Source organism: Pholis gunnellus, assembly GCF_910591455.1.
Source record: "Pholis gunnellus genome assembly, chromosome: 13".
NCBI lineage: Eukaryota > Metazoa > Chordata > Actinopteri > Perciformes > Pholidae > Pholis > Pholis gunnellus.
Genome location: NC_136540.1, coordinates 5,509,729 through 5,530,684, shown reverse-complemented (window position 1 = coordinate 5,530,684; position 20,956 = coordinate 5,509,729). Strand labels below are relative to the sequence as shown.

General features: G+C 42.6%; 4 protein-coding genes across 6 annotated transcripts; 2 read left to right on the top strand and 2 right to left on the bottom strand.

Moving 5' to 3' along the window:
* The first annotated feature begins 3,101 nt into the window (after positions 1–3,101).
* Positions 3,102–10,989, top strand: rab6a (RAB6A, member RAS oncogene family). Of its 2 annotated transcripts, none has more exons than XM_079171625.1 (8): positions 3,102–3,459; positions 5,737–5,795; positions 5,917–5,970; positions 6,633–6,738; positions 6,962–7,073; positions 8,004–8,097; positions 8,971–9,037; positions 9,518–10,989. In XM_079171625.1, exons 1-8 carry the CDS (start codon positions 3,390–3,392, stop codon positions 9,583–9,585), a joined length of 630 nt encoding a protein of 209 aa, XP_079027751.1. In that variant the 5' UTR covers positions 3,102–3,389; the 3' UTR covers positions 9,586–10,989. The 2 variants fall into 2 exon arrangements, with proteins under 2 accessions (XP_079027751.1, XP_079027750.1); XM_079171624.1 differs by lacking the exon at positions 8,004–8,097 and adding an exon at positions 7,438–7,531.
* A 591-nt stretch (positions 10,990–11,580) lies between these two features.
* dnajb13 (DnaJ heat shock protein family (Hsp40) member B13) lies at positions 11,581–14,076 on the top strand (the record flags this gene model as incomplete). The annotated part of the gene is made up of 8 exons (XM_079171606.1): positions 11,581–11,648; positions 11,747–11,850; positions 11,943–12,104; positions 12,188–12,336; positions 12,429–12,542; positions 13,396–13,509; positions 13,598–13,674; positions 13,907–14,076. The coding sequence occupies 8 exons, from the start codon at positions 11,581–11,583 to the stop codon at positions 14,058–14,060; spliced, it is 942 nt and encodes a 313-aa protein (XP_079027732.1). The 3' UTR covers positions 14,061–14,076.
* Positions 14,077–14,227: 151 nt separating this feature from the next.
* LOC306704980 (dicarboxylate carrier UCP2-like) lies at positions 14,228–16,400 on the bottom strand. Its single transcript, XM_079171609.1, has 8 exons — positions 16,329–16,400; positions 16,082–16,235; positions 15,623–15,833; positions 15,261–15,477; positions 14,975–15,172; positions 14,783–14,884; positions 14,504–14,684; positions 14,228–14,369 (listed from the first exon to the last, which is right to left on the bottom strand). The coding sequence occupies exons 3-8, from the start codon at positions 15,746–15,748 to the stop codon at positions 14,255–14,257; spliced, it is 939 nt and encodes a 312-aa protein (XP_079027735.1). The 5' UTR covers positions 15,749–15,833; positions 16,082–16,235; positions 16,329–16,400; the 3' UTR covers positions 14,228–14,254.
* A 1,526-nt stretch (positions 16,401–17,926) lies between these two features.
* Positions 17,927–20,806, bottom strand: LOC306704979 (dicarboxylate carrier UCP2-like). Of its 2 annotated transcripts, none has more exons than XM_079171607.1 (8): positions 20,747–20,806; positions 20,572–20,659; positions 19,863–20,054; positions 19,555–19,762; positions 19,261–19,458; positions 19,055–19,156; positions 18,781–18,961; positions 17,927–18,688 (listed from the first exon to the last, which is right to left on the bottom strand). In XM_079171607.1, exons 3-8 carry the CDS (start codon positions 19,986–19,988, stop codon positions 18,574–18,576), a joined length of 930 nt encoding a protein of 309 aa, XP_079027733.1. In that variant the 5' UTR covers positions 19,989–20,054; positions 20,572–20,659; positions 20,747–20,806; the 3' UTR covers positions 17,927–18,573. The 2 variants fall into 2 exon arrangements, with proteins under 2 accessions (XP_079027733.1, XP_079027734.1); XM_079171608.1 differs by having other exon boundaries at positions 19,863–19,996.
* Positions 20,807–20,956: the final 150 nt, after the last annotated feature.

Sequence of the window (20,956 nt, the reverse complement as noted above, 5' to 3'; positions counted from 1 at the left end):
CGCTAAATGTGCTTGGATTGCTACCCTGATCGCTGCTTTACTTATGCTTGCAAGAATGCCTCCCACCGTACTGCTGTGTCTGTTCCTGCCTGATGTGGCACAGAACAAAAGGGGATTCGAGATCTAACCGTGCCTTATGCCCTGTCTCTCCACTGCAATCCTTTGTTCCAGTCTGGGAGCTCAGTGGCGTTTTCCCCATACTCTTTAAATGCTCTCTTCCTCTCTCTCTCTCTCTCTCTCTCTCTCTCTCTCTCTCTCTCTCTGTCACACATCATCCAGCCCATATACTTCCAGGAGGTTTACATGGGAATTGTGGCTCTGCTCCACCCCATCCCCCCACCCATCCCCTCCCCTTTCTCCATTTCACTGAATTGGGCATGACAAAACACCTATTTCACCCTGACCCAACCCGCATGCCCTTCCCGTAATCCCCCTCCTCATCGTCTCTTTCTGTTCCTCATTCTGTTCATTTCCCCCATCCTCCATTACAGCCCCCTGTGATCCCTCTCCCTCTCAGGAGAGATGAGCGCCGTCTAATACTTTGCTGTGACATTGAATGCTGCATTCATTAGATCTATGTAAAGGTGGTGTGGAAATCAGATGGACTCCCTCCAACAGATACAGGGATTGTAATGTTCTCACACACACATAACATGCGTATACATCTTCATAAAAAGAAACAAGAAAAGAGAGTAGACACACACACACAGAGACAATAAAGAACCACAAGTTTGTTTGTTTTTCTCCAAGATGTGAGTCATTGCAAGGTTTTCCCATCTCGAGGTCTGAGTCAAGTAAATGATGCAGTGGCATGAGAAGAGACCAGCACAATAGAATGAAGTCATGGCTGGAGGTGACAAGTTAAATTCATTTGTGCTCTATTTAGTTACGCGTCTTTGATTTTGGATGACATGCTTCTCTAGTTGACAGTTTATTTGTCGCACAATAAGGTGCATGCCTTTGGGGCACTTTGGAAAATTTGATATCCTCAAATCCTGAGCTGTAGTATTTCTGAGAAAACAAAAACAACTGGCAAATAGCAGATCACAGACCTTCCACAACAACCTCTACAATGCATCAGTGATCGATCGATCTATCTAGTTGTGCACGTGCATGAAGACATGATAAAAATCCCTCTGCATGTGTTTGTGCGGGGGAGAGAAAGACTGAGTGGGGTAGATAGAGCGAAAGAGGATTTTTTTTTGTTAGTTCAGCATCTTCAGCGGGGGGACTTGGGGTCTTTCCCTTATCAAGGACATATGGTGTAGCAGTGCTGATGGGGAGTGCGCGGAGGGGAGGTGGGCAGTGGAGTGTAATGGCTCGAGTTTGGCGATGCTTGGTCGCAAGCAGAGCAGCAGAAGCGCCGGCCGGCGCTCCAAGAAGAGATTTCAGAGCTGCATGGCACATGAGTGAGAGAGAGAGAGAGAGAGAGAGAGAGAGAGAGAGAGAGAGAGAGAGAGAGAGAGAGAGAGAGAGAGAGAGAGAGAGAGAGAGGCGCAGGTGTGTCTTCAGTGACCTAGAACAGCCGGCGTCAAGCATGCATAAACACGCATACTGTACTCACACATGCATCGTCATAAACAATAACATTAATGATAGCACAAATGCAGTTCGTATTAGTAAAGGTTCTAATGAAGGGAAAAGCCTGAATGTGTGTTTATTTCACAGTGCATATGTATTAGTCAAAGAACTGCAAATGTAAGAAACTGGCATTCTTGCAGTATATTCTGCAGGGATCCAATATCATAAAATATGCAATTTCTTTTCAGCTTTATGTTATATGTCCCATATGTAAGGTGATATTATCCTCACAACAAGGGCGCTTGATAGCATGAGGAAATCAGAGGTGATTAGCAAATAATGTGAGTAACACTGTGATGAATCGTGGTTTATTATACAAATGAATGCAGGTAGAAAGAGCAGACCCCAGCTCAGTCAGTGCCTCAGCAAGATCCCTGCATGCTGTTTTAATCCACAAATATGATAGTGGATTACTTCTGTCTTGAGGTTAAGAAACATCATTAGAGAAACAAATATATGAACTTGGGAAGAGGTGGATCTCATCAATGATCTCACTTCAAATCACATTCATGAGACAATTTGTCTAATTTCAAATGAGATTTTAGAGAAAATGGTGCATTGTTACAAGATCATTTTAAAACAGGCTAATAGCAGACCACCTCAAGGTCTCACTCTGAAATAACCAGGACATTCTGATGTAGGATTCCAAAATTAAAGCCCTTCAAAATCTCATTCATGAGACAATTTGTCTAATTGATGGGATAAGGATAAGGGTTAGGGTTAGGTTTGGTTTGGAGCGCGGCCCTCCAAAGAGGGCCACGAAGGGCACTGGCACAAGGGGGCTGACCTTTAAAAATGTTTTGGAAAAAACCCTAAAATAAATAAAAGATAAAAAATAAAATTAAGTTAGGGCTAGGGTTAGGGTTAGATGATTGGAAGGTCCTAGAGCCTTGGGAGTGTCTGGAATTGGACCCTCCCGAGTGTCTACACAGACATTCTTAGGAAGGATACACCGACTAAATGTGTCAAATTAAGTCAATAACAAGCTACAACTGGGGTAAAACATGTGAATTAAGTAAGTACATTGGTGAATTTCAGTATTAAGAGGAACTATAAGACCAACATGTCTGTGATGTGAATTACATGTCGAATACTGATTCAATGAGAAAAAATTGTACTTCCAATATTTTGAATCCAATTTCAGCATCTGTTTTGGCCACTATCAGTCTCATGGGACGACCAATGAGTGAGATATAACAATGAAAGCTGCTTATTAGTGAGACATTGACGGTGGGGTGGGTACGCCCTCTTGTGGGCATACAAAGACACAACAGTCTTCATTCACAGGCTGGTTCTGTCGGTTTAGCCTTCTGTTCGACCACTATACGTCTGACTGATGAAACAGATGTGGTTTATAATTCAATCCGTGTCTTTCCATATGAGTGTGATATTATTCAGTGCGTTGCTCCTCCATATGGCTACACTCTTTTTGTCATAGTATGTTTTTCTCCACCACTAGAGGGCAGCATAACGACATGGCCGACTAGCAAACAGTGTCAACTTAGTGTGTGAAGAAGAAGAGTAGCCCGGGGTGGCTAGCTGTGGTGTAGAGACATGTCAGAGAACTGACAGTAATGCTAACTTGTCCGCAGTAGTTAGGGAGTTATCAAAAAGTGTCTGGGAGCTTACAGGAAGGATTTTAGAGCACGAAACCTCGCCAGGTGGCCCGTGTTGAGGGTTGTCGAACCGGTCAAACGTAACCGAGCCCAGACCTTTTGATATCTGACAACGGCTGGTTAGCTAGCATTAGCTGGCTAGCTGGGGAGCTCCCGAAAAGTAACGTCAGGGCTCGTCTCACACAGTCAGTCATGTCTGCGGCCGGAGACTTCGGGAACCCTTTAAGGAAATTTAAATTGGTCTTTCTCGGGGAACAGAGTGGTGAGTGTGATGTGAACGTTACAAGTTGTGTGTATGTCGACTCCGTGTGATGCTTTGCAGGGGGTTTAAGTGAAGTTAGCGAGCTAACACCAGAGTTTGATGGCTCTGGTCGGGTGATTAACGATAACCAGTTAGCTAAGCTAACATTAGCTGCGTTAAACTACGCAACGGTGGTAGTATTGCGACACTGTAACTTATTACTAAATGCGTGGCCACGTCGGCTTAATGGAAAAGCGATTTATATTCCTCCTGATAGGTTGAGTCATGCCTGTGAAATCGACTTGTTCGCTTGTTGGCTAACTTCCGTGGCGAGCTGTGATAACATATGAACGGAGTCAGCTAACGTTAGGAGAACGTTACAAGTGTCAATTCAAGTAGAGTGTTTAACATAGTAACTTTAGGTAGAATTGAAAGTACTTTATATATATAATGGCACCAGTTGTATTTTGTCTCAGCAACACTTCCTAAGTGGAGGCTACAGTTCCACTCACGTTACACACTGTGTTTACAGCTGTGGGCAGAAGAATGCTGTAAATTTCAGTCAAAGTCCTAAAATAATAGGACACTGATTACACAGTGTCTCTACCCTGGGGGCTCTTCTTTGAAGAAGGGCTTCATCCCAATGACCAAACCTGTCCAGTGGCATTCCTGAACTCTCCCTACTCATTTCCCCCATTTCCAGCTAAACTGAACACAGGGTGTGTTTGTCCTGGAAGAGAAGGGAGGGGGGGGGAGTATAGATCCATACCTAACAATCATGTATCTGTTTTCAAAGGTAAAGGTGTGGGGTTGTTCATTATATAGTTCAACGCCGTACTTCCACGGCTTTTTGCTTTTTCCACAGCTGTGTGTTTTGCATGCCAACACAAAGCACACAGTGTAAGCATGTAGAATTAGTTATGCACAGATCCCACTTCACTCCCGATACGGAGGAGGATATATCAACTTGAGGTATCTGCTGATACAAAGTACTAATATGATAGTGAAGAAACTGCACTTCATGCGGATCCATCACTGATGGCCTGACATTATCCAATCTGCCCAATAAGGATCTACACTGATACTGATCCAGCTGATCTGATTGGTGCATCCCTAGTGTGGAAACAGGGTACGGTAGTGTAAGAATGCTGCCAGTGATTATTTATTAAAGGTATTGTGTCCTGTAATATGACTCTCCACTCCCATCCAGATAGGCCAGACTTTGTGTGTTTGTGTCAGACTGTGTGTGATCAGCTGTTGGCTTTGGCCATGTCATCATCACTTGATGTAACTGATAGTGTAACGCGAGCACAGTGAAGCAGGCTGGGGAGCCCTCTGCGGGTGCTCAAAGCAACCGTATGAGTGTGTCTCTCTGTAATAACGCGCTGAAAGTGGTGTTGGACTTGTAGCCTAAACATCAGCCATGTTTGAAGCAATGTTGTGAACCATTTTACAGCTAACATGTTTAGAGAATGGAGGCGTAAGCGTAGACGTGGAGCACCAAGAATCATTGAAGTTGGTCAGTTAAGGGCGCAGCAAAGCATAATATTTCAGAAGGGAAATATACGGGGAGCCTGGTTCCCAACCCTTCTTGTCTCTCAACATTCCTCCAACTTCTCCTACAAATAACTGCACCACACCTTTTAATGGATAACAATTTCAAAGGGTAGCGAGAGTTGCGTGACGCGCTGCTTTCAGCCTCAGTCCATTGTACGTGTTCTTCATCTGGGGCTCGTGAACTGTACTCAGCTGTGATGCTGCATCCTGTGTTTAACTCTTCATGACTCACAGTAGATATTAATCCATCCTTTTATGTTATTTCATCACATTTCAAACTGTCAGCAAAGTTGTGCATCAGGCCGACATGTTGTCAGTGTGGGAAACATGAGACTTGGTTTTTTTTACCGGACATAAAGGGAGATGGTTTCAACTTATTCAGGTATTATTGGTCAGGGGTTGTTATTCAGCTGCAATATTGTGTATTTTTGTTGATCATTTATATGATTTTTGAAGTTGTTTATCAAGCAAAAAGGCCAAACAGCCACCTCTTCCAGCCTTAAAAATGTGAAACCAAGTGAGAATGCTGCTTTTCTGTGTTATACCAAACTGAATATTGTGGGATTTTAAAATGTAAATAATGATTTAGAATAAAGTAGAAGAGATGGATGAATCAACGGTGGGTTAGTTGCAGCCCTATCCTCACGAGAGCCACACATTAATGTGGTTATTCTGAACACACTGAAGTTAAAGTATGATCATTGCACTTACAGTACTTTATTGTTTCTGTTTGTTCTTTAGTGGGAAAGACTTCACTGATCACCAGGTTCATGTATGACAGCTTCGACAACACTTACCAAGTGAGACCAATACCTCCACCTGATTTCATCACAGTTGATAATTGTCCCTATTGTTCTGAAATGAAACATCAATGGATTGAATAACTTTATGCATATTTAACGTCTTGTCACCCATTTTCAGGCCACAATAGGAATAGATTTCCTGTCGAAAACAATGTACCTTGAAGACCGAACAGTAAGTTTTATTTGATTTGATTTTAACGATTGTTTAATCAGTCATTGATTTTTGGTTCTTCTCGTCTTTGTCCAGATTGGGGGAGATTCTCTTAGTGACTTTTATCACCAGACACTCAGATGCTGATTTCTGACATCATTTTGTGTCGTTCTTTTTTTTCTTCTTCAATAACTCCGTTATGTTCTCTCTGACAAGCACACACGGCATTTGTTCAGCCGTCCAAGTCTTGAGTTGGACGCCGGACTGTCCTCCCTCTTTGTTTGTTTCTCCCCTCAACACAAGTTTTCTTCCTCTCCCTCCTCCCCCTCCATCTATTGTCTCCATTCCTGTTTTGAAATGAAACACCTTACTTGATCAAGAGAGGAGGGTTGATGACAAGTGAAGGGTGATTATTTATTTATTTCCCCCCCCTCCCTCAGGCCCAGACAGCTGGCTCTCTCTGGTGGTCATCCACTACCTGCATGCGCTAGGTTCTCTTTGAACTCCCTCTATCGTTTCCCATTCGTCTAACTTTATTCCGTTTTTCTTTCAATTTGCGTTTTTGTCAACATAACTTACCTCATATTTTTTTTTTCTTCTTTTATTTTCATCCCTTTTTGTTTTTTTGTTTTTCTCTTCTTTTGTTTCTCCCCCCTCCCCCCCATCCCCTTCCTGCCCCACAGATCAGGTTGCAGTTGTGGGACACGGCGGGGCAAGAGCGGTTTCGTAGCCTCATCCCGAGCTACATCAGAGACTCTGCTGCTGCTGTCGTGGTGTACGACATCACAAGTACGTGGATCGCCTGTGCACTCTGGTGTTGATGCCACGATGGCCTCGTCCTCTGTTAACGTTCATTAACAATCAGTATAAATCCACTTGAACGCTTACTTCTGTTGGTAAATGTTTGTTGCATGATGTCGTGCTAGCACACAGACTTGGTCAAGGTGTGAACTTTTTTCATCTCCTGAATACTGATGCGCCGCTTCCTGTTTCTCCGTCATCTCTCTTTCAGATGTCAACTCCTTCCAGCAAACCACAAAATGGATCGATGACGTGAGAACGGAGAGAGGAGGTGATGTCATTATCATGTTGGTGGGAAACAAGACGGACCTTGCAGACAAAAGGTAATCCGCTCGTCCTTCCTCCTGCTAGTGCGTAAGTGGGTCTTCTCCATTAAGAGCCTACTAATGAAGTCATTGATCGTTGCCGCTTGCCTATCGATACAGAGTTCTTCTGCCCTTTTCTGAGGCAGAGCAGGTTATCTCTGCCCTTTGTGGACGTCAAAGCTCTCATTGACTTTCTTCTATAAGATATGCCCTCTTTCTTTGTTTCAATCCACATTATCTAATCTTCAACAGATCAAGCTCATAAATGTATTGATAGTTGTCAGCTGTGATGTTTGATGGTATGTTTGATACTGTGTGATCCACCTGTTTAATGAAGCAATGTCTTTCGCTGTGTGTCTCCTAACCTCCTTATCTACCGCAGGCAAGTATCTATTGAAGAGGGTGAGCGGAAAGCCAAAGAACTAAATGTAATGTTTATTGAGACTAGTGCGAAAGCGGGCTACAACGTAAAGCAGGTGAGAGTGTGTGTGTGAGAGTCGTGCTCCGTCGTCCTGCTGCCGATGCTGCCACCTGGGCTCCACCCCCAAAAAGGTCGCCTGACACAATCACAGGTCAGATGTTGGGGGAGTTTTTAAAGAGGCATCCTAGAATAGTTTAGACCTACTTAAATAGCCATTTCCCCCAGTTGTGGGACATTGAACAACCTGAAGTTTTACCGGACGACTTTTGGTCTGGAGCTCAGATGGCAGCAGCATCAGGAAGGGGCGCGGCTTGTCAATCCACTTCAATGTAATCACAGTCTGTGTTTTCTTTCCCGTGTGTGTGTGTGTGTGTGTGTGTGTGTGTGTGTGTGTGTGTGTGTGTGTGTGTGTGTGTGTGTGTGTGTGTGTGTGTGTGTGTGTGTGTGTGTGTGTGTGTGTGTGTGTGTGTGTGTGTGTGTGTGTGTGTGTGTGTGTGTGGCTCGCGGTGACTCGCGGTTCATCACAGACAGATAACCACAGAGGAGGGAGAGCAGAGAGCGAAAGAGATGAATGTTCTGTTTATTGAAACGAGTGCAAAGACAGGCTACAATGTCAAACAGGTAGAGCGTGTGCCACTGCGTGTGTGTGCTCATAGTGCTCATGCGCTCTTCTGATTGGCTTCTATTTCACACACGCATGCGCGCATTAAAGGTGTGCTTTGAACTTCGTCTGTTTGCTCGTGAGGTGTGTGTGGATTTGTTTTCAAGCTCTCTCTCACCTGCTAGAAGCAACGCTTTGTGTTGCCAACTATTGATCATCGAGCCCTAGAGGCAGGTGAGGGTTTGAAAACCAATAGGCCCTTTTCACATCAGCACATTTTGACATCTGCAGGGTAAACGCAGTGTAATTGATCATATTTAGAATGGCCCTGTTCCATTTAGCTGGGCCTATTGTGCATGCTGGCTCACTGGAATGTCTGTGACACGCTAAATAGAACGGGACCATAATTAGTTTGATTTACTACAGCTGTGTTTACTTTGCTGCGACCAGTGGAAACGGCCTATGCCGCGACACGGATAAGCACATTAGCTTAGTTTTTGTTGCATGTGCCTAAAGTCTGGTCCTATGTTACGCTTTTTACTGGTGGGCGGGCATGTTGAGCATCATCATGCATTTAGAACTGTCCCTTTTTAAAAAAAAAATCATGTGAATCCATCAATCACTTAAAGTCCTCCAAGCTCCATCGATGGAAGGTCTCCGTGAGGCACAGTTACAGCCTCTTTTCAAGAGCTGTGGTTCAAAAACATGCTGCTAAATTATAATCACATTTTGGAGAAAGCTCTGGTGGCTGTCTTCCTCTGTGCGAGCTTCAGGCGACCCTTATGCTAAATCATGTCATGGGAATCTTATCTTGATTTCATCCTGTGCTTCTGTCATGCTTTTGAGTGTATTTCCGTCTCTGACAGAAAACATCTGGTTCTCTTTCCCTTCAGCTTTTCCGGCGTGTTGCAGCCGCCCTCCCTGGCATGGACACCACACAGGACAAGAGTAGAGGGGACAGTATCCTTTGTGTACATGCACACAGCGTCTGCGTCTTGTCGTGACAGAAGGGAGTCCGGAGGTCTCCTCGCTCTTTTATGTTGTGTCACATTCTACCTCAGAGGTAGAATCTACTGCAGCAGTGGCACAGCTAGCTGTTGCTGTTTAACACGGGTGTCCCTGTTTTAGATTTATTTGACTAGTCAGGGCACATATTGGCTACAGCTCACTGACTATTTTACTGTGGGTACAATTTTAGAAAAATACTCACCACCTCTAGGATGCACTTCATTTGGATTCCCAGCAGTTTGATTTCAGATTGCAGATAAGAGTTAAGCTACTTTTACGACTTTAGTTTTGATAAGTTATGTTAGTAAGTATGACCTCAGAACTTGTAAATAATGTATATTCACATTCACATTGTGAAGCTATGTTAGTTCTAACAAAATCTCTCGTACATTTTCCCGTTCTGTGATGTTCCTTCACTCTGAGCCCCTTCAGTGATTGATATAAAGCTGCTGGAGAAGCCACCAGAGGTACCTGTCAACGATGGAAGCTGTTCCTGCTAATGCCAGCTCATGTCATTGCTTGATATTTCTCTCCTGGCTTTTTATCAAACACAGTTGGTTTTTCTGCATCTGTACCGTTTCACTGCACCCATTTCTGTTCCCCAGCCTGAAGGAGCTCACACACTACAGCCGTTATACTCGCCATTGTGAGAAAGAATTGCTCTGAAAGTCACTAATCGCTCACAGTGAATATTTGCACTGTAACACACCCGCATACGATGAAACTGTCCTCACAGCTGTCACAGTGCTGTAGTTTGTGTCTAAAGAAGACCGTTTGAACCAAACATGTGTTTAGGACATCAATCAATGTGTTGAGTGAGAACATTCTTAAAAACAAAGTAAAATATTGCTTTAAGCTTAATACGCACAATGTTATGCGTATTTGTCAGAAAACTTAATTTGTGCTGTTGCAAGGATTCATTCATGAATCTGTTCTTTTGTTTTAACTGGAATCATTTGTGGAAAAGGTTGCAGAGTTGTGTTGAGGTGAATCAATCGGGGCTTACGTTGACACGTTTACTGCACACCCACGGTGCCGGAGCTCCTTTTTAACCGGAGCGAGCTTTGTGGAGCCTGTACCAGCAGAGTCCCACTTCTCCCAACATGCACCAGCAAGAACCGACCAGTCAATACACAGTCGCACATCACCGCCTGGTCTCAGACCAGCACAAACACACGACACCTACTACAAGAGCATCACTACCGCTACACCCTCCACATTACCGTCCTTCCTCTCTTCCCACACTTGTTCCTTGAGATGGGTTATGTTTACCGTGGCTTCCATTTTCTATTACCGTTTTATTTGAATAGATCTTTAATTTTATTTTTTTCTAAAGACTACAGATATCATAGATTATAACTATTTCTTTGAAGATAGTGTTTGAGAAGGATGTTCTCGTATATTAAGAGTCATAATCATGAAACCCACTGTAAACATTAGATATGGAGATATATGCCTTTTGGAGTTCAATTGTAGAGGGCTTCCTTGGCTTTGGGTTTATATAGTTAAGTATGATGAACACTTTACATGCTTTTTTTCTTTTGCTTGTTAATTTGTTGGTATTGATCTTTTGTTAGTGATTATTCCACATGTGTATTTAATCCACAATGACTTGTAATATTTATTTCAATTGGATTCATATTTCTTTTTTTATGGCTCTTAATATCTACTCTTTTGGTGCAAGTACTGAATCTCTAATAGAATATGCATCCACCTTTAGCTGACGGAGGAGGGAGCCTCTGCTGCTCCCTCTAAATGGCCATTTGATCCTACTGATAAATACAGTGCAATTTGTGTGTGAACTTATATTGGAGGAGAGTCTGATTTGTATGGCATAGTAGCCCCTAACGTTTCTGTCTGGAATGGTTTTAAATGAAAAAAATAAAAACACACTTGTCACTTCTGATGCTGGAATTCTATCAATGTTTTATTGACCGCTTTAGGATTTGGCTTCAACTACTTACATGGTATCTTTTAAAATCTGAATTATAAATCAAAGATGAAATACTTAGAGTATTGTTGATGTTGATCTGTGAATATTCAGCCAATCACTTAAAATAAAAGGGCTCAGTTTGTATGCAGTGGGACAGCAATCAATAAATCCAACTAACTATTTGTATAGCACCTTTCATGGGTTAGTGTAATACTAAGTTTATACGTGACTGAGAGTAACAGTAATAATTATCCCACTGTGGCCTAACAACACCCAGCAAGACACCAAACTAGAACTGTTTGTATTACATGATACAGCAGTCAAATGGTTTGTTTATTTCTTTCTTCAACAGTGTGGATTTTGCTCTCGCGAGACTTGCAAGAATGACCGATCGCTGCTCAGCCATTAATGCATGTCCCGCGAGAGCATCCCGATCTGTTACCCTGGAAACCAAGCTAAACAACTGAGTGTCAAGCTTTGTTATTTTGAGACCCACATTGCGCGTGGACATATTGAGCTTTTCTTTCATTTTTGAAGTTAGTTTTGAGCATTTACCTCCACAATGTCTAGCGATTACTACGAGACGCTGGAAATAAAGACAAACGCAACAGACGCGGATATCAAAAAAGCGTAAGTTTTGGCAAACTAGCCACCGATGTGTTAACTAAAACTTCAGACGCATCCGGCGTCTGTGCTGATTGTCAGTTTCCCTCTTTTAACATGACTAGATATCGACGTCTTGCATTGAAGTTTCATCCGAGCAGCAACAAGGAGCCTGGAAGCTCCGAGAAATTCAGTCAACTGGGTGAAGCCTACGAAGTGTTGATCGACCGTGAGTATAGCAAACACACATTTAAACCTGTGTTCACTGCATGGAGACTGGCAGCATGTGTCTACAACAACAACCTATGTTCTGTGTGACAGTACGGAAAAAGGCAACCTATGACAAGTTTGGCGAGGAGGGTCTAAAAGATGGCGTCCCGCCTGAGGTTGGCAGCAGTGGGGCTTGGTTATCTAAATATGTCTACCATGGGAACCCAGACAAAACATTCAGAGAGTTTTATGGAGGCGACAACCCATTCGCAGGTGAGGGAAACAGACCATGAAGTGAATTGTGCTCATTCAGATGCCATACTTGTTAACTAAAGTTTTTTTTTTTTTTTTGCTAGACTTCTTTCTAATTGATGCACCTCTTCAGTTCGGCGGCCTGCAGCGAGGAACGGTGAAGACACAGGATCCTCACATGGAGAGAGACCTTTTTTTGTCCCTGGATGATCTCTACAACGGAGGCACAAAAAAGGTCCAGATATCTCGCCGGGTAAGAGCTGTTGTATGTGAAGATAACTATCTTCTTTCATCTCACAGCTTATTCATACATGTGTTCATTTGTTGCCTCATCTGTTTAAACAGGTTATGAATGAGGATGGATGCCACTCCAGTGTCAAAGACAAGATCCTGACTGTAGATGTGAAGCCTGGATGGAAAGAAGGCACGAGAATTATTTTCCCCAAAGAGGGAGATCAGGTAAAAGAACAACACATCACCATTAAGACCGCTGTACTAATGGTCACTGATAACCTTGTGCTGTATTACTGTTGAGGGGATTTGACCTGTTGTTGTAGTTCTTCTTCTCTACTGACCGATTGCTGCCTCTGTGAGGCAGAACAGTCAGAAAAATGGGCTGAGAAAGTGTGATTTGTAATGGTTTCACTAGTTTGGTTAAAGTTAGCATTAGTTGTTCTAGTTGAGGAGAGGATGAGTTATTTTGGATAAAAGCAAAGTAAGGCTGTGGTCATAGTCTGCGTGACTCCTTTATGCAGAATTTCTTATAAGAAGGTGTGTTATGCCCTGGGTTTTGGCTTGTGGCGCTGTCCCTGGTGCTGATTTATCAAACACTGTGTTCGAGCTGATATCTCAGCTAATGGGACTTCATTATATACAACCCCGGCTTTTAGATGATTTGGGATGAATCATAAAGTGTTTTTTAATTTGCTTAATACTGAATGTATTTATTTTTTTTAGCAAGTCTCAATGTGTATTGTTTGGTGAATACGTGTTTGAGATAATGTTGATGAAACATGACTGGAAACTTGCTCAAGCTGTTAACCAGAGAATGTAAGACTGGATATATGTATCAGGTAAAGACAACAGAAAATAATGCTTAAATATGAACAGCTAAGAAAAAAAGAATTCTGGATATGATGCAATGCTACCAGTAGGTGGCCTCAGCTGATCTCTTTCAAGGTGCTCACACATGCTTGTATGAATATATACCGCTTAGTAATTACTGCCTTATTTTGAGTCTCTCTTACCTCTTTTATTTTGCTTGATATGAACCTAACTGCATGGTTATCTCTGTGCTGTATTTTACCTTTAGGGACCAAACCTCATCCCTGCAGATATGGTGTTCATAGTGCAACAGCAGAGTCACCCCCTGTTCGCAAGACAACACAATGACCTGATCTACAAGGCTCACATCACTCTGAAGATGGTGAGTCATGTTAATGAGAGCCAGAATAATTATTGGTCATACGTAAAGATTTGCTTGAAGCAGAATAAACACTGAGCCTTTCCCACAGGCCTTGACCGGGTTCTCTGTGGATGTGCGGACACTAGATGGCAGGCTCATCACTATCCCCATCAATGACATTGTGCAGTAAGTACAATATTACACTGAATTCATTTTTTGTCATTCCTATTAATGTGACACTCTCAAACATGAAGATCAAAACAGAGAGAGCTGATCATAAGAAAGTCCAGCCCTTTATATAAACAGCACACTGATATTACAAAGACATTTCTTGATGAATAGGCATTGTTTCAGGTTTGTGCATCCTGTGCATCAATTACCATCTTCCTGTCTCTGATTTGTTTCACAAACACAACAGCCCTTCGTACACCAAAGTGGTGATTGGAGAGGGAATGCCGCTTTCCCAGGATCCGTCCCAGAAGGGAAACCTCATCATTGCTTTTGACGTCCAGTTTCCCAAGAAGCTCGCCGCCGAGAGCAAGCGTCTGATCAAACTAGCTCTAGCTTTTTAAAAATAAACAGATTCTAATGCATGTGTTTCCATCCTGTGACTCACGACTAATGTGGCCGTGAGAGAGTGACGTACCAACGCAATTTGTATAACTTTGACACTTTGAGTTGATACACTTGGAGGCAACAAGACGCAAAGACATTTGTAAACAACACCACTGTGCTACAACAGCCGCCTTCTCACAGACAATGGTGGTTAGGGTATAGCTGTGAAGTTGTGATTCGCTGCCATCATGGCTCGTTTCAGCTGCTCGTATGTCACAAACATCACCACGTTCCACGAGCCCAGGCGTAAGAAAGATGGCATGAACCTCAAGGGAACAGAAAAACAATATGATTGATTGCCACTCGTTCATGTCAACCGCTTTTTTCATCCTCCCCTATAAATGTCTGATTTTTTATCCTCACTAATCCTCTCAATATTGTCCGCGCAGTCAATGCTTACCCCTTATAAAAGGCAAGCGGCCCCTCTTTGGTCATCATGGCAGCGGCACAATTGAGGACACTGCTGTACTGGCCAAGAGCAGCGTTCATGTATCTTGTCTTGACCACATCAACTGGAGAGGCAGTCACTGTTGTGCACAGCCCAGCGCCAAAGGCCGATACAAAGTGGCAGGGCAGATTGTCTGTGGAGCGAAAGATGAACGTTACTGCGCCACAGAGAAGAACACTGTGGCATAATGTCATGCCTCTGCATCGTGTGGTACTGCAGCCATTGTTTTACCTGTCAGGGGAGTGGACTGAAGGAGGGAATCCTTGATGAAGTCGTATGTCACCAGCTCAGTGCAGTTGACGATTGCATTTCGTGCAATGTTTGGAGCTGTACCTGCATGATGATATCAAAAAGATTTGTTTTAAGATATGAAAGGAGATTCTTTCATAACAAAATAATAATCTTAAACTCAAGCTACTGTACCTTTCCACAGACCACGAATGCCTTCTTCTTTAGCAATGGTCTTGTAAGCATCAATAGTGCCACAGTAGCGTCTGGCTTGCCCAGGACGCTTGGCCTGTGCCTGTAAGCGGACCTTCACTACATCTGTAGGCTGAGCAAAAGTAACCGCCATGGCCCCGGTGGTACATCCTGCAAGCAGTCGACTGCCGATACCAACATCTGAACCAGAGGGGAAGCAGGTGTCAGGCCTGATTGGTGCGCGACTCCCTTGACTAGCTAAGATTGGAAAACATTCATAGATACTCACGATCAGAGCCTTTGGTGTAGAACTGTTTGACAGAGTCATAGAGGCCAATGCGGACTGAGGCGAAGCTCATCTGCCTCTGGAGTCCTGCCACCAGTCCACTGTAAAGGCTCCTGGGCCCCTCTGTGCGCACCATGGTGCTGATGGTGCCAAACACTCCACGATACCTCACTGCAGACCCTTTCCCTGCAGCTGCTGAAGCCCTGAGCTCTCCTTGTATCTGTGGTAAAATGTTATAACAGGTGAGGATAAGAAAGGATGGGGGGGCTGTTACATACAGTGTACTCGCATCCGGGCACGTTCAATACCGACATTTTATCTGTTGATGGTAAGTTACCTGTGATATTTGCAAAAAGCTTGTTTACCTGAAGCCGCACTTTGGCTGTGTCCAGGGGAAAGGTGATCAGGTCAGCGATGCAGCCTGCAGCTCCTGCTCCTACAAACTTCACAGCTGCTGATGGAGGCACATCTGCAGGTCCAAATCCAACCATTTTCTCAGAATTATTTCGATCAATGTGGATGGATTGAAGAGTGGCTTATTATCAATGTGGACAGGACAAGACGCTCCTCCAAGATCTGAAAAAGATAGACAACAAAACACATTTCATCCAAATGTATTTTATGGAAAAGTCTCCTGAGCTATTGTATGTCTTATTTAACACCTCCATTATGTAAAAGGCACATCCTAAAGTAGAGGTTTTAGTGACGCTAAATGAAAGACAGCTGTTCAGTACATTCTGTGCAGACAGGGAAATGCGGGGCTCACATAAGCTAAAGCACATTACACCTAATTTAAAGTGTGAGTTTTGTTTATTAATTCTTACCTTTAATGGAGCAGTTTAGGAAAGAAACATTAGAGATCAGGATTCTCTAAAGGCGTCTCTCTGGCTGAACTTTGTCCCCGCTATACATTGGTTTCCTTGTTTTTCCATAGAAGATTTTTCAGAAGAGATGAGCCTTAAAATCATACTCCAAATCCTGAAAAAAACAAAACAGATATAAGGTAAAAAAAAACAAGAGTGAAACAGTATAACAATAGTATAAATATTCCCAGAATAAAGTCACATATACCGTTACTTGAGTTGTAGAAGTTAAAATGCCTCTCCAAGTAGCAATAGCCAAATGAATTGTTGAATGGACAGGATACAGTAGTGTGGGGAAGAAAGCCGCCTCTTTAAATACTGCCCTGTTCTTGTTACATCATGGCATGTGTTGCTGGTTGGGCCCCACCCCCCACTACATCTATATGCTCTGCCTGCTGGAAGACTGTAATCCTGCCTGCGTGACAAACAGCCTGTGTTTGTGTTTGTCTGATTCTGTATGTGCTGGAACATATTTTGGCTTTGGCTTCTTGGCTTCATAATCAAGCTTCCTCTATATTGTGTCCTCGGACCGACAACGACGTCACAACAAACAGTAAAAAGCGCGGTTGTGACTGATTGGACAGGCTCAATACGAATGTTTTGCGAAAATAAAAGGTTGCATTGCAAGATTGGATTTTCTAACTTGCTAAGACAAATTGTGTTACGTCAGTAATCTAAAGTCTGTACATGATATCATAGTACAGGGAGCACAGAGAGAAATAAAATGCTGTGTCATGCTGATTATCCAAGAACGCATAAAACAGAGCCCACATAATGTGATCCGTATGTTCAGACCCTTTGTCTCTGCACAGCTTCTGTAAACGTGATCTGTTACGTTACTGCAATGACTGATGAACATTGAGTTATTAGTTTAAGTTGTTGAAGCTGTAAAAAAAATAGTCATATAATATGAAATATATGCAATGTTATGAATGAAGGGGTATGTTCTTTGAATGTATGATGACTCCGTACATCTGACTGGCCCAAGTGTGTTCTGGAAATATTCAGGGCACAACTGAAGGCCATCTGAACAAAGCTGCATTCATTCAGAGGCCCAATGCAAGCTGAGGGCCTTGCTTTCTTTTTCAGTTATTCGTCAGAAGTTATCTCATTTTTACAGCTCTGCTTTCAGGGCACCTCCATCTGAAATGTTGAGATAAGTGAATTTTTTGTCAGCCGATCTTTTCTGCTGTGAACACAGACGCAAACACCTCTCCAATCTGAAGTAGCTTCTTGTTTTTCTTTCTGGAGGACTGGTAATTCAAGAAGAAGGTGTTGTGATAGGGAGATATACTGTAAGTCAGGTGAATACGTACGTCTTCCACAAATGTACTTAAATACTAAGCTACTTGTATGTTTATTATTTGGGTTATGTAAAGACATAGTTCTGAAAATGTATTCATATTTGCTTGACGAAGACATCTTTTGCTGTCTGTCTTTCCTAAATCACTATATTTTTTATCAAATATGAATTGAATTGTAATATTTGATCATTTGATAGCAATTTCTCTCACTGGTTGATTTTGGAAAACCTTTCCTTAGTCATCAAATTATAACATGTGAAGTAAATCCTGTGTAGACTTTGGGATGGTGTCTACTGCTGATTTCTACCACAATTAAAAATACTGAATACTGTCCCACTTAAATCCCCAGATGCTCGGATTTCTGTAATCTAATCTAAATCTAATTTATCTTTTATTTATATCTAATCACACTTTTTAAAAACAGTATTCCAGGGTTGGCTGATGTAACACAGATAACAAAACATAAAAGTAAAATTCAATAATAAACAAAGAAAAACATGGCACTTCATTTATTCATTTTGGCATCATTCGTCACTGTTTGCATCATATTAATGACTTATCGACCAGCAATAAATCCTGCTATTTACAATGAACAGCACAATGATATACCCTTAAGTCCCTGATCGCATATACAAACAATGGTAAACATTGTAAACCATAAAACTGAAAGCAACCTAAGGAAATGGTCACTGTCTATTACATGGAAAACCTACTCAATAACAGATAAAATGACACCGTAACATTGTTCACATTATCTCACAGTTCATTCTTGTAAACATCCATCTTCAAAGTAATGTATCAGCAAGCTGATCAAGGTTTTAGTAGCATATATACCGTATCTGGAAAAGAGATCAAACATACAGTAACCCTGTGGAATTACAATTTCACATCCATCTTTCACTCCTGAATCAGCATTTTTTGCTAGAGGTGCTCTCCATTACAATCCATAAAAAGTCTCTTTCTACTTGCATCATTTTGTTATTGCAACGATGCCCTCAGAGTCTGTTTATTTAAGAAGTTGAAGAGCTTCATCTTGCTGCCAAGAGTCTTCATGACATCCTTTTCCAACCCTGGGTCACCACTGCATCGTGGTGAAGGTTGGGCCGTTGTGTCTGTGCAGTCCCGTCGAAAAAAGTAGTCAAGCTGAGGTCACAACGGCGACTCCCAGTACTGCTGCGTCCTGGTCATGCCTCTTTTAATTTGTTCATATGTCACAAACATCACAATGTTCCACGACCCCAGTCGCAAGAAAGAAGGCATGAACCTAAAGGAGACAAAGGAAAGAAAGGTAAGGAAGTGTCCCAAAATGGTTTTATTATTGTGGTTTGGTTCACTGCTCTGCAAGCGTGTGTTTACCCTTTATAGAAGGCGCTGAGTCCTTCATTTTTCACCATGGTGAGAGCACAGCGGCTGGCGCTCCTGTACTGGCCTTCTGCCGAATTCATGAACCGCGTTTTGACCACATCCACAGGAGAAGCCACCACTGTTGTGCAGAAGCCTGCACCAAAGGCAGCCGTGAAGTGGCACGGCAGGTTGTCTGTAGGAGGAAAGAAGCTGAATCACATTCTTCCACAATATTTGGAATAATATTTTCAGTTTCTGCGATCAGTTCTTTGCTTTTCTGCCACACCTGTCATGAGGTCATACTTCAGGATGAGTTCTTTGATGATGTCATAGGTCACCAGCTCTGCACAGTTTACAATGGCATTACGGGTGATGTTGGGCATACAACCTAAAAAAGAAAAGGAGAACGGTTACTTAGATACCATGATAAGAAACAGATATACTGCTTTTTTCATATATATATATATATATTAGATGTAACATGACAAGCACCTTTCCAAAGGCCCCGTACTCCCTCAGTTCGGGCAATCGTCTTGTAGGCATCCAGGGTGCTGTTGTATCTCCTCCCACCGTCAGGCAGTCGCACCTGGGCTTGGAAACGCACCTTCACCACGTCTGTTGGTTGAGCAAAAGCCACAGCCATGGCTCCCGTGGTACATCCCGCCATGAGCCGAGTAACAATCCCAGCACCTGCGCAGCATGAGTATTTAAGTCACAATGAAGCAGTGGAAAAGAAATCACCTGGTTCCTTTATGAGGCAATGGATACTCAGGTCATGCAACTCACTCTCAGTGCCTCGAGTGTAGAATTGCTTCATAGAGTCGTAGAGGCCAATTCGGACAGAGGCGAAACTCATCTGCCTCTGGAGTCCTGCCACCAGTCCACTGTAAAGACTCCTGGGCCCCTCTGTGCGCACTATGGTGGTGATGGTGCCATACACTCCCCGATACTTCACCGCACTGGCCCCTTCAACTTTCAGAGACTCTCCCTGAATCTGGACAGTAGAATTACATTCAAGGATTGTTAACAGCAGGTTCATCTTAAGACACATTTGGAGCAAACTCTGAAGTTAAAATGTGTCTCCTGCTTCTAACCTGTAGTCTGACTTTGGCGGTATCCAATGGAAAGGTGATGAGGTCAGCAATGCAGCCCGCCGCGCCTGCTCCGAAGAATTTAACTGCCGCAGAGGGCACAACGTCTTGGGGCTTGAGGCCAACCATTTCTAGGTCTAGGTTGATGGCATAAATGGAAAAATCTGCTCTAAATTATTTTTTCCCCCAGGACACCTGTGTATATCAAACCACATACGCCAAAGAAAGTCATCAAGACAGACACACACATCTCACATTTAATCACAGTTTGTTCTGATTACAACATCCACATATCTACAGAAACTGTGGTAAAACTTGATTGCACTTGATTGTGAAACAATATGTGTTCATGCAAAAATTGCGCATGCCTGTAAGCTTCAAGTTTTTTCGAGAAGTACTCTGGTCTTTAGAATCGGTTCTGTTGTGGGAATGCATTGGGCCATAATAATATCAGCATTTATCATTGACTTGCCATCCAAGGACAGTTTGCATAGTTGTTTTCACACATTTCATTAATAGTGGTATCATTATGATAGCTGAGTAATACAGTATAACTTAATGATCAGAGGTACAAAACTTGTAATAGTTGAAGCACTTCAATATTTATTTTTCATTGGTTTCGTTTTTAAATTAAACATCAAGTGACATAGGTTGAGTCTGAGCTCATGAATACAGTTATTTTAATTACTGTTATTTTTGTGTGAGAGTTTACCGAGATGGTTTTCCAGGAAAGTTGTAATCCAGCTCAGAGAAAGAATACACAATCCTGTAGGCAGTTAGTCCCTTCTGTGTCCCCGTCTCTTTATGTTGGAGGATAAGAAGAAGCTGCTGATTATATAAGCACCTTTTGCTCATGACTGTCGGAAAGCATGACAAGTTGTACCCACCTGTTACGTATATCTCATGTTTACCAGTCTGTGGGACACAGCCGGACATCTGAGCACTTGTTGATCTGTTCCTAACAGTGGTATCCTGGCACGGACTCAGACACTACGGGCACATATAAACATTGAGAATATGTTCATATTGTTTCTAATTTCACAGAAAAACTTGCTGACACCATCGTGAATATATTCAAGCTTTAAACCCAGACCTTA